This window comes from Protobothrops mucrosquamatus, unplaced genomic scaffold (genome assembly GCF_001527695.2).
Source record: "Protobothrops mucrosquamatus isolate PMUCROS unplaced genomic scaffold, P.Mucros_1.0 scaffold1865, whole genome shotgun sequence".
NCBI lineage: Eukaryota > Metazoa > Chordata > Lepidosauria > Squamata > Viperidae > Protobothrops > Protobothrops mucrosquamatus.
In genome coordinates, this window is record NW_015387994.1 from 176661 (window position 1) to 189552 (window position 12892).

The 12892-nt window shown below is 45.9% G+C and overlaps 1 protein-coding gene across 1 annotated transcript in view; it reads left to right on the forward strand.

Moving 5' to 3' along the window:
- DHX40 (DEAH-box helicase 40) overlaps window positions 1-11273 on the forward strand; it is a 38817-nt gene extending 27544 nt beyond the window's left edge. The window contains exons 10-16 of the mRNA XM_029285571.1: window positions 16-128; window positions 3120-3234; window positions 6230-6338; window positions 7022-7116; window positions 7358-7427; window positions 9505-9748; window positions 11100-11273. Of these exons, the coding sequence (XP_029141404.1) occupies window positions 16-128; window positions 3120-3234; window positions 6230-6338; window positions 7022-7116; window positions 7358-7427; window positions 9505-9748; window positions 11100-11239 (886 nt within the window). The 3' untranslated portion in view covers window positions 11240-11273. The remainder of the gene's footprint in view (window positions 1-15; window positions 129-3119; window positions 3235-6229; window positions 6339-7021; window positions 7117-7357; window positions 7428-9504; window positions 9749-11099) is intronic.
- The last annotated feature ends 1619 nt before the right edge of the window (window positions 11274-12892 follow it).

Here is a 12892-nt window from a genome sequence, read left to right on the forward strand (position 1 = left end):
CATGGTTTGGCTGCCTCTGCCTCCTAACTTGTCCTGTGCCGTCCTCAAGGCTGCCTCTCTGGGCTGTGATGACTTGCTGCTCCCCATTGCAGCCATGCTGTCTGTGGAGAAGGTCTTCATTCATCCAGGTGAGAACAGGTGGGATTGGGGGATGGTGGCAGTGGCTGGTCATTACCCTGTCAAGACCCACATTTTACTATGGTGTGGTATGGTTGGAACCTGATTAGTCACACTCGCATATGTTCTGTGGGAAGAGATAGTCATGAAACCAGACTTCTAGGGAAGCAGAGATCTAGTACCTGGCTTCCTGGAAAGCAGAGATGTAGAATGAAGCTTCCGGGAAAGCAGAGATGTAGAATGAAGCTTCCGGGAAAGCAGAGGTCCAGAACAGGGGTGTCAAACTCAATTTCATTGAGGGTCGTATCAGCATTGCGGTTGCCCTTGGGGGGCCGGGTGGGTGTGGCCAGGGTGGGTGCGGCCTACTGGGTGGGCATGGATGGAGTGGGTGTGGCCTGTTGGGTGGGCGTGTGAGAATGCCCCGCTGCCTGCCAAAACCCCTCCCCCGGAGCCCATCAAGCCGGATATGTGAAGTAGGCGAGGGCCATTTGCTGGCCACTTTCAGGGATGGTGCATTTCTTCATTCCTCACAAAGGGTGACACCTCCCCAGCATGCACCCAGGGGTTGGGGCCGACACGGCAGGGGCTGGTTCCTCGCTGTTTCTAGATGGCCTTGTGGAGTTAAGACTGAATCCATTTCAGCATAGATGGCCACCACAGAATTGTACATTGGCTCCCGGCCAGCCTGGGCCAGGGCCAAGGCAGCGGGGGCCGTTCCCTCACTGTTTCCAGGATGGCTTTGCGGGCCACATGAAACCACTTCAAGGGCCGCATCTAGCCCCCGGGCCTTCTGTTTGACATGTCTGGTCTAGAATGAAGCTTCCTGGAAAGCAGAGATCTAGAATGAAGCCGTTCTTAAGACTGGCATCGCTGCTCTTGGTTTAGGGGGGTTAATTGGGGACACCAATGGGGACCACAGCCTTCTTTTATTCTGCACAGAGTGTTTCTGTTCCTGTTGAGCAGGGGTCTTCAAACTTGGCCCTTTTATGACTTGTGGACTTTAACTCCCAGAATTCCTCAGCCAGGCACACGTGCCTGGCTGAGGAATTCTGGGAGTTGAAGGCCACAAGTTATAAAAGGGCCAAGTTTGGAGACCCCTGCTGTTGAACAATAAATGGCCTTTTCTATTGTCCTTCAAAATGATATGAAGTAGAAAATGCCAAACAGCAAAGTTTTCCGGAATAGTTGTTTTTGGCAGCAAAAAGTCACTACTGGACAGATTAGTGGCTTGGAAAGTTTTGTGCTGTGAATGTCCTTTATTTTTTTCCCCTCTAACCTTGACGGTGCTTGATAAAGCAAAAGAACCTTCTTTTTAAAAAGTGGTCTTTATATTATGTTGGAGTTAGGAGAGTCACTGCTCCTCTGGAAAGTGCGAAGACATTTGAGGACGGTTTTTAAATAGGTTTGTTAAGCTTGTGCAAAGTTTAGTACCTTTGTTTTGCCTCTTAAACCTTCTTCAGAAAAACAATAAAAATAAAACCAAAAGCATTCAGCCCGATCCACCCTAGGGATTCTCTGCTATCCAAAAAAGGAATTTTATGTTTTTTAAAAAATGTAAATTTATTTATTTATTTCCCATTTTTATTATTTTTATAAGTAACCCAAGCAGCAATCACACACAATATTCCCTTTTCTTCCTGTTTTCCCCACAACAACCCTGTGAGGTGGATTGGGCTGAGAGAGGGACTGTCCCAAAGTCACGTAGCCAGCTTTCATGCTTAAGGCGGGACTAGAACTCACTGTCTCCTGGTGATTGGCCCAAAGTCACCCAGCAGGCTTTCATGGCTAAGACGGGACTAGAACTCACAATCTCCCGGTTTCTAGTCTGGTCCCTTAACCATTAGAGCAGGGGTAGGCAACCTTGGCTCTTTTATGACTCGTGGACTTCAACTCCCAGAATTCCTGAGCCAGCCATGCTGAGGAGAAATGTAGAGGTTTCCTTGCTGAGCCATGTTGGCTCAGGAATTCTGGGAGTTGAAGTCCACGAGTCATGAAGGGGCCATAGTTCCCCCATGCTGGCTCAGGAATTCTGGGAGTTGAAGTCCACGAGTTATAAAAGAGCCAAGGTTGCCTACCCCTGCCCTGGATGGAAAAACAGACTAAAGCTTTGATCTTTACTTCACCGTCTTCTAGTCCAACCCCCTGCTGAGGCAGGAGACCCTATACCAGGGGTAGGCAACCTTGGCTCTTTTATGACTTGGGACTTCAACTCCCAGAAAGTCCATTTGCCTCTTGAAAAAGCACCTTTGACACAACCATGACTTGGATAACTGAGAATCTCCATAGATATTCTTTCTATGAAAGGAAGGAAAGGAAGGAAGGGGGAAGGGAAGGGAAGAAAGAAGAGAAAGAAAGAAAGAAAGAAAGAAAGAAAGAAAGAAGGAAAGAAGGAAGGAAGAAAGAAAGAAAGAAAGAAAGAAACAGAAAGAAAGAAAGAAAGAAAGAGGAAGGAAGGAAGGAAGGAAGGAAGGAAGGAAGGAAGGAAGGAAGGAAGGAGACCCCTGTCTAAAAAACGACCTTAAATATGATCGTATAAAATTGGGGTTGCTGCATCTACAAACTGGCATCAATTGTAAAGAGAACCTGGGGAAAAATGACTGTAAATTGTTTTCTAAATATAGAAAACCTATATATAGGTTGTGATTAGGAATTTGAAAATGTTGAGGGTCAGTTTAGAAAAGTGTTTCAGAGTGCACGGCAACTCCCACACTCCCTGGAGCACTTTTACTGGTGATCAAATCAAAATTGGCCTTTTGGGAAGTCTAATTTTGAGGTCTGGATAACATCTGTCATTGTTCAAGTTGCTAAGTTCTTTAAATGGTATTACCTGTGTAGACAGTTTATTAAAAAAAAAGGTAGCAGCCAATCCAGTGCTTCTTGAATGATGGTGAGTTTGCTTTTCAAAGGAGAGGGGGGGGGGAGGAAAGAAAGAAAGAAAGAAAGAAAGAAAGAAAGAAAGAAAGAAAGAAAGAAAGAATTATTTCAATTTCCACCTTCCTTAGGGAATCCACAGAAGCAGAAGGAAGCCGACCTACAGCACCAAAAACTATCTCTACAAATGGGAGGACACAATGACTTTACGACTCTCCTGAACATCTTTGAGCAATGCAAAGCAAGGTATTTGAATAGTCTTCAGAGAACTGGCTGAACGCAAAACTGGCCCTGGGGAATATTTAGTCCTGGGAAGACACTCAAGGCTGGTCTGGCAGCAAGATACGGTAAATGACTAGAACAGAGTTGTCCAATCTTGGCAACTTTGAGACCTATGGACGTCAACTCTCCCAGAATTCCCTAGCCAGCCATGCTGAAGTCCTCCCATCCCCCTTTCAGAAGGTTTCATCTGGTTTAGCTTTTCAAGCCTGGAGAAAGTCTGCCAAAATGTTTATGTATGTAAATTGCTTACCGGTAGCCTGGTATGGCTATACCAGGGATGGCGAACCTTTTAGAAACCGAGTGCCCAAAAACTGCCCCGCCCCCCGCCCCGCCTGCCCGCAGGGCCACTCACTGCCTCCACAGCCCGCTGCAGATCGCCCAGGCGGCCCAGAAGCACCATGGTGGCTACGCCCTCCGCATTCCATGCATCATCTGTGTGCGACAGGACGTGAGGGTGGAGTCTTATCCCCGCTGCCTGGCTGCCATGTGCTTGGCTGTGCTGCTCCACATCGTCTGCGCCCGGGGGCAACTCTCCTCCAGGGGGGATGCTGGGGGGGAGGCGGGGCTGTGGCAACAGCATGCGTGCCCACAAAAAGGGCTCTGAGTGCCCCCTCTGGCACGCGTGCCATAGGTTCGCCACCACTGGGCTATACAGTAGTTATTAAAACCTCTTGACCAGCATCCCCTTGATAGCCTTATGCCAATCGTATCGCCTCCCATTTGCAAAATCAAGAATTGGGTGCATTTAACCTGGAGGAGGGATGCCCAACCTTGGCAACTTTAAGACCACTGGACTTCAACTCCCAGAATTCCCATCCAACATAGCTAGAACTCAGTCTAGGTTAGAGGTGTCCAACCTTGGCAATTTTAAGACCAGTGGACTTCAGCATGGCTGGTTGGGGAATTCTGGAAGTTGAGGTCCACAGGTCTCAAAGTTGCCAAGGTTGGACACCCCTACTCTAGAATTTTAAGAAAAGCTGTTGATAGCAAAAAGGGCAGAAGTAGAGATGGGGAATATATTTCTGCTTATCAGGAAAATTAGATTAGTGTTTTTTCAAACTTGGCAACTGTAAGGTGTGTGGACTTCAGCTCCCAGAATTCTCTAAACAGCTGGATTTCCACTCCCAGAATTCTCCAGCCAGCCTGCTTTAAGATGGCTGGATTTTCACTCCCAGAATTCCTCAGCCAGCCTGTTTTAAGATGGGTGGATTTCCACTCCCACAATTCCCCAGCCAGCGTGTTTTGAGATATGTTGAATTCCATCAGTATTCTTCAGCCAGACGGGTGGACTTCAACTCCCAGAATTCCCCAGCCAGCATGACTGGTAGGGAAATTCTGGGGAGTTGAAGTCCACACCTCTGAAAGTTGCCAAGTTTGTAAAAACACTGTATTAAGTGGTGGAAAGCTGGTAGTAGAGGATTTTTCATGAGAATATATGATGGTGGGAAGTTCCCCCCCCCCAGCGCCCCACCCTAAGCAGAAATCTGGATGAGCTGGAAGTTGTAACTGAGCCCTTTCTTCAAGTTGTCATGGCACACCATTCTTAAGCAAGGAGTCATTAATATTTTCAAGTGGCATGAACGTTCACGAAGATACAAATATATGAACGAGATCAGGAATGCACAGGTATAGTATAGGGGGTACCTTGCTCAATAGTAGTAACTGTGAGAGGGACCTCGGAGTCCTAGTGGACAATCACCTAAATATGAGCCGGCAGTGTGCTGCAGCTGCCAAAAAGGCCAACACAGTGCTAGGCTGCATTAACAGAGGGATAGAATCAAGATCACGTGAAGCGTTAATACCACTTTACAATGCCTTGGTAAGGCCACACTTGGAATACTGCATCCAGTTTTGGTCACCACGATGTAAAAAAGATGTTGAGACTCTAGAAAGAGTACAGAGAAGAGCAACAAAGATGATTAGGGGACTGGAGGCTAAAGCATATAAGGAACGGTTGCTGGAATTGGGTATGTCTAGTTTAATGAAGAGGAGGACGAGGGGGGACATGATAGCAGTGTTCCAATATCTAAGGGGCTGCCACAAAGAAGAGGGAGTCAAGCTGTTCTCCAAAGCGCCTGAAGGCAGGACAAAAAGCAATGGATGGAAACTAATCAAGGAGAAAAGCAACCTAGAACTAAGGAGAAACTTCCTGACAGTTAGAACAATTAACCAGTGGAACAGCCTGCCTCCAGAAGTTGTGAATGCTCCAACACTGGAAGTTTTTAAGAGACTGGACAGCCATTTGTCCGAAATGGTATAGAGTTTCCTGCCTGAGCAGGGGTTGGAATAGATGACCTCCAAGGTCCCTTCCAACTTTACTATTGTTGTTGTTGTTGTTGTTGTTGTTGTTGTTATTATTATTATTATTATTATTATTATTATTATTATTATTATTATTATTATTATCCCTGAGGCTGTGGACAAAATGGGAATGTCTCAAAACTGTAATAAGGATGAATGGATATTTGGGATATTTCAAGGTCAGATTTTTTTTGCGGGGGGGAAAGAACCATTATACCTTTTGTCTTGAAAAAGAAATTTAAACAACTGTTACAGATTTCCACCTTAATGAATTCATTAAGTAATGAATACTGGAGTTTTTCTATTCAGCATCCAAGATTTTGAATATTCATTTCTTAACTTCTGGACAATAAAGCAAACCAATAAGGCTCATTGTAAATCTTTGCTTCGGGGTTTTATTTTGCTATTGAGTGCATAACAATATATTTTAAAATACATATTTTTTTCTGAACCTTCTGAATTTGCCAACCAGGACTTCAAAATATGCCACAAGAGAATAGGCCACTTCATGAGATCTGGCACCTATACTAGCCCTTCACCTCTGCCCCCTGTCTAAGTCAGTCTGCTCCTTCTTGGCTCAGGGATACAGCAAAATGCAGCCTATACGTTTTCTACTGGATGGGGAACAATATAATTTTACTTCTTTTCCTGCCTCCAGCGAGTCTCCTTCTGTTTGGTGTCAAGAAAATTGGGTCCACTGGAGAGCTGTGAAGCTGGCATTCAGTGTGGAACAACAGCTTCGTGAAATCGTCAACAGGTTGAAACAGGTAAATCAAAACTTGCCAATGGAGCTTGGATTATTTCTTGCTTGCTTTGATCTCCTGTCAATCAGAGATCATCTAGCACTGTCCGAGATCTATCAATCTATCTGTTTTTCTAAGACCTTTTGGAGAACAGCAATCCAGTCAAGGACTACCGATAATGTTAGCGCGTGCACAGCCTTATTGCGCGAGATAACCCAGGAGTAATCACAGTAAACAATGGTCTATATTAAATGATGGTTTATCTTACACTATCTACAATATCATACACCAGGAACAATATACATACACGTGCTAATACAGCAGGATCCAACACACCACAGTTACAGCAGGAAACGGAAGAGAGAGAGAACACATCACCGGAACCATCCCTTTATACAAAGGCTCTTAAAGAGACCCAGACCCTGCTGGCTCTCAAAGAGACCCAGACCCTGCTGAGTCATTCCCTTCATTACATCTTACATTACATAAGCTGGTTAGCTGTTAAACCATTACCTTGACCGATAATACCTTTAAAAAAAAACATAGTAAAGAACATAATAAAATTATAATGATAATCACCGTCCTGATTTTTATAAAATTGCAACACCTCCCCCCTCAAAAAAAAATTAAAGCAAAAGGCCTGAACAAAACAGTTTTATTTAACCCCAATAAAAAGAATATTTCTTTCTGGGATTTTTGTTCTCCAGCTGCCAGACTTCCTAAAGGAAGACTTTGACGGTTCCCGAAACGAGATCCTAAGGAGGTGTCTGTGCGCGGGTTATTTTGCCAGCGTGGCACGTAGGTAAGGCCTTCCATTTGGGGTGGGATGGGGGTGGGGGGGCTGAAGTCAGCATAGGGCAGACAGCGATGCCCAAAGCACGCAGCCTTTGGGATCGTAATTTTTGCTGCAGAGTTGCAAGGGGCTTTCGTGATTTCCCCCCAACTGGAGTCCTTGGGGAATTTGGGGGACATCCTGGCATTGGGGCAAAGCAACTTCATCTTCTCCCCCCCCCTTTTTCCCCCCCTTGGGCTCTTAATTCCAGGTCTGCAGGGAAGTCTTTTCGCACCATGGATGGTCACGGTAGCGTGGCCTATATTCATCCATCATCTGCTGTAAGTTGCCTCTTCTGGTTAATTATTGTTCGATGGTGGAGATTCTGCTGGCGAGAAAAGCCTCTTGAACCAAACCTTTGCATTTGGGACCTTCCTGGATCTTTCATTCAGTTGCTCAGTTTTTGGGGTGGGGGCTCAGAGTAAAGCACTGGGCATCACTGCAATAATTGATTCTTCTAATAGAAACATTCCTGTTAGATAAGATAATCTTTATTGTCATTTTTTTTTTACTGTGGACACACTGGCACACATTAAAAGTGAAATTCTGTTGCCTGCTCTCAGAAGTGTACACGTACATAACCCATGTATAAACATGCTATATGCATACATATGTTGAGATGTGTTTGAATATTAGTAGCTCGGGTTGGTAGCTGGGCTGTAGGTTTGATCTCCGGGCTTGGTAATTAGGTTAATTACTTAATTACCAAGCGCCGGAGAGGAAACGAACAACCCATATACATATGCATAGACCTACGACCTTACATATAAATATACATATGTATGTATGTATATAGCATGTTTATATGTGTTATGTATGTGTACACTTTTGAGAACAGGCAAAAGAATTTCATTTTTAATGTGTGCCTGTGTGCCAACAATAAAAAAATGACAAGAATAGAATAGAATAGAATAGAATAGAATAGAATAGAATAGAATAACAGAGTTGGAAGGGACCTTGGAGGTCTTCTAGTCCAACCCCCTACTCAGGCAGGAAACCCTATATCATTACAGACAAATGGCTGTCCAGTCTCTTCTTAAAAACTTCCAGTGTTGGAGCATTCAAAGCTTCTGGAAGCAGGTTGTTCCACTGATTAATTGTTCTAACAGTCAGGAAATTTCTCCTTAGTTCCAGGTTGCTTCTCTCCTTGATTAGTTTCCATCCATTGCTTCTTGTCCTGCCTTCGGGCGCTTTGGAGGTTATCTTATTCCTGTTCAGGGGTCCCCAAGCTGGCCCCCTCCAGGTGGGTTGTCCACAGAAGGAAACCCTTTCAGATGTTGGCCATCATGATGAAATACCGGTTGTCCTTGACTTACAACAGTTCATTTAACAACCATTCAAAGTTACTATGGCACTGAAAAAAAGTGACTTATGACCATTTTTCACATTTACGACCCCACAGTCATGTGATCAAAATTCAGACACTTGGCAACTGACTCATAGTTAGGATGGTTGCAATACCCTGGATCCACGTGATCACATTCTGTAACCTTCTTATAAGCAAAGTCAATGGGGAAGCCACATTCTCTAAACAACCGTGTTGCTAATTTAACAACGGTAGTGATTTACTTAACAACTGTGGCACGGAAAGTCATAAAATGGGGAAAAACTCACTTAACAAAGGTCTCACTTAGCAACAGAACTTTTGGGCTCAATTGTGATCAGACAGGACTACCTGTAGCACAGGTCAGGGGAAAAAACCCTATTGCCATCCAGAAACAATAGTTTCATTTCATTTCATTTATATGTACCCCAGCTTTATCATTTTTACAAATAACACAAGGAGGCAAGTATATCCAACGCCGGTCTCCTGCTTGAGCAGGGGCTGGACTAGAAGACCTCCAAGGTCTCTTCCAACCTTATTGTTCTATGTTCTAACCCATGGGTAGGCAACCTTGGCTCTTTTATGACTTGTGGACTTCAACTCCCAGAATTCCTGAGCCAGCATGGCTTAGCTTGGAAACCTCTCCCTTTCCCCTCAGCATGGCTGGCTCAGGAATTCTGGGAGTTGAAGTCTACGAGTCATAAAAGAGCCAAAGTTGCCTACCCCTGGGCTAGGCTTTCTACTAGCTTCGATCACCTCCCCACACTCTTCTCAGCACCTAAAATGGCCGCCTATGGAGACCTTCCTTGTTTCATCCCAAAGTATGATGACAGAGTGTTTCTTAACATTGGCCACTTTAAGACTGGTGGACTTCAACTCCCAGAATTCCTGAGCCAGCATGGCTTAGCTTGGAAACCTCTCCCTTTCCCTTCAGCATGGCTGGCTCAGGAATTCTGGGAGTTGAAGTCCTCGAGTCATTAAAGAGCCAAAGTTGCCTACCCCTGTTCTAACCTAAATCCCTGGACCACCTTTAGCTCTTTGATCAGGAAGACCAGCTGGACTGGATCCTCTTCCATGACGTTGTGGTGACCTCCAAGGTTTACTTGAGGACGGTGTGTCCAATTCGCTACGCCTGGGTGCAGGATCTGCTTCCTCGGCTTCACCAGATTGATGCTTACGAACTGAGCAGCGTGGCCCGGGAGAACGTGACAGAGGAGGAAATGGCTAACTGGAGGAGGAAGGAAGACCTCAAAAGACAGAACGGTGAGCTTCAACGTGGTGGGACGTTCAGAAGGTCATCCATGTCTAGGTTAGGTGGCTGGAGACAGGAGGTGTCAGACCTGCCCCAATTTGCTCCCTTAGCTAAGAAACACCCTCGATTCCATTTGTACTGAAAGGTATACTTTACTAAAAGCCAAGTGGATTACAATATAGCAGGGGTCTTCAAACTTGGCCCTTTTATGACTTGTGGACTTCAACTCCCAGAATTTCTCAGCCAGGCACGCTGGCTGAGGAATTCTGGGAGTTGAAGTCCACAAGTCATAAAAGGGCCAAGTTTGAAGACCGCTGCAATATAGCAAAGCCAGAACTGAAGTTCGCATACCAAAGTTTCCCAGTTAACTTTCCCCATCTGGTTCCTCTTCTCCCCTGGTCCCTTACTGTCCAAATCAGACATGTCAAACACAAGGCCCTGGGGCTGGATGCAGCCCGCGAAGTGGTTTCATGTGGCCCGCGAAGCCATCCTGGAAACAGTGAGGGAATGGCCCCCGCTGCCTTAGCCCTGGCCCAGGCCAGCTGGGAGCCCATGTACAATTTTGTGGTGGCCATCTATGCTGAAACGCATTCAGTCTTAGCTCCATAAGCCCCCCTCCCCCCCGCATGGCCTGAGAGGAACAGTGAGGCTCCTCCAGTGGACCATGCCTTGGCACCTGTCCTGGTCCCACCTCCTTCTGCCAGAGACCCTCAGATCCATCCCACTCCTGCCCAGGCCCCCACAGGCACCCTTGACGCGAACGATGTAGAGCTGGCCACGCCCACCCAGTAGGCCACACCAATGCCATCCACGTCCACCCAGTAGGCCACACCCACCCTGGCCACACCCACCCGGCCCCCTGAGGGCAACCACAATGCTGATGTGGCCCTCATTGAAATTGAGTTTGACATCCCTGGTCCAAATGAATAAATTGGTTTGGGAACGGTCTCTTCAACGGCGGGCTGGTTGATGAACCGTTGCATTCCATTCCCAGAGCTTTGACCTTGAGACAGTGTCTCTGGAAAGTACGATGAGTTGGTAGCTTTCCTCCCCCATCCCATCCAGCTCCCTCTCCCCCCCCCCCCATAATTCATGGCAGACTGGCAACTAGCGAATGCAAAGTTCAAGTGTACGATGGCAGCTTTGACAGGAGGAGACGGTGGATGGTTTGTAGATGGGAGACCCTTCTGCTTTTTTGTCATTTAGAACAGAGATCCCCAACCTTTTGAGCACCAGGATTTTGTGTGCTGTCTGCATCCCGCAGATGGGACTTTGCTTGTTTGTGCGGCCCGGTTGCTGGCATGCTGCGGCCCGGTACTGGTCTATGGCCCGGTGGTTGGGGACCCCTGATTTAGAGCTCTGTTTTTTTGTCTTCAGAAAAAGCACCAGGTGAAGCCGCCAGGAAGATGGAGAAGCGGAACGACGAGCAATCGATCAGAGAGGCTCGCACTCGGTACCTGGAGAGGAAGCAGCAGAGAGTGCAAGGATCTGGCATTTCTTCTAAAGACTCCAGCTAGGCTGTTCACTATCACCAGCCCGTAACTCCGGTTCCTATTGGGATCGTTTCCATTTTTGGACAAGAGTGTACATTGCTGGTGGTAGCTGGGAAGAAAAGTAGAAGACCCCAGACCCAGAAATGCTTGAAGAATCCCCTTATCCCTGCCGTGGAATAATTACAATCTGATGTACAAGAACAAGTCAGCAGAGATGAATCAGCATTGAGGGTTGCAGTTGTTAAGTCGCCGGAGTTAGTGAGAATTTCTGCTTTCTTCCCGAGACCATCGTCCCTTTGCAAGGTCCATTTTAAGGATCGGGATTAATCTCAGACTCTAGGCCGGTTGCTAAGAGGCAGGCCGTTTGGATTGCATTGGCCCCAAACTCCAGTATTTCTGAAGTCAGGTCTAAACTACAGGTAGTCCTTGTGTTAACGACTGTAATGCAACCTGCCCATCACGGTCATAACTGTGATAGTTGTAAATCAGGTCACGCGTCATTGGCCCGATTTTACGACCTTTTTTGTGGTGGTCAGGGGTAGGCAACTTTGGCTCTTTTATGACTTGTGGACTTCCATACCCAGAATTCCTGAACCAGCCATGCTGACTCAGGAATCCTGGGAGTTGAAGTCCACCCATCTTAAAGTGGCCAATGTTGAGAAACACTTTCTGTCATCATACTTTGGGATGAAACAAGGAAGGTCTCCATAGGCGGCCATTTTAGGTGCTGAGAAGAGTGTGGGGAGGTGATTGAAGCTAGTAGAAAGCCTAGCCCAGGGGTAGGCAACCTTGACTCTTTTGTGACTTGTGGACTTCCATACCCAGAATTCCTGAACCAGCCATGCTGAGGAGAAATGGAGAGGTTTCCAAGCTGAGCCATGCTGACTCAGGAATTCTGGGAGTTGAAGTCCACAAATCATAAAAGAGCCAAGGTTGCCTACCTCAGGTGGAGGTTGTTATGCAAATCAATGAGTTGCTATGAGCTATTTTTGCCCAAAACCATCGTAAAACGCACCTCAGAATGTTGCAAATAGCCATAAATGCGACTCTTTGCCGGCTGCCTGAACTGTGACCACATGACAACAGGGTTGTCGACAAGGGCTGTCAGAACTTAGAATCTGGGTTGTAAATACCCCCAGGGGGTTTTGTCATAACTTCAAATGGTATAATAATAATAATTATTATTTATTACTCACTAAGCAAGTCGAGGACTATCTGTATAAATCCAAATTAGTTTACCTTCACTTGTCCCTGGGGTCCCTTGCAGTCTATCCCATGAATTGCAGTAACTTGAAAATTCATTACACGCAACTAAGATAGGGTTAGTTAAAAAGCCAGTTTGCAGTTGCACTGAAATAAATGGCAAACCGATGAGAATTTTTGATGGCTGAACACCAGGGCACCATCGTAATAAATCCTGATTCTTTCTCTTCTCCAAATTTGAGGGGGGGGGGAAATCCTGAAAGGAATATATTTAACTCGTTGGAGATCTTGCTTCTTGTTTTTATCTGCACAGTCATTGATATATATATATTTTTCCTGGCTGGTGCAATTTGAATTTAGCGTTAGGACATCAGAATTATTTGGGCAAGTTACATTTTCAAATGGGAGCTTTTTTTTTGTTTAGTTTGTTGTTTCACATTTCTGAGTTGCATCGTGTGCGTGTAATATAGGCTG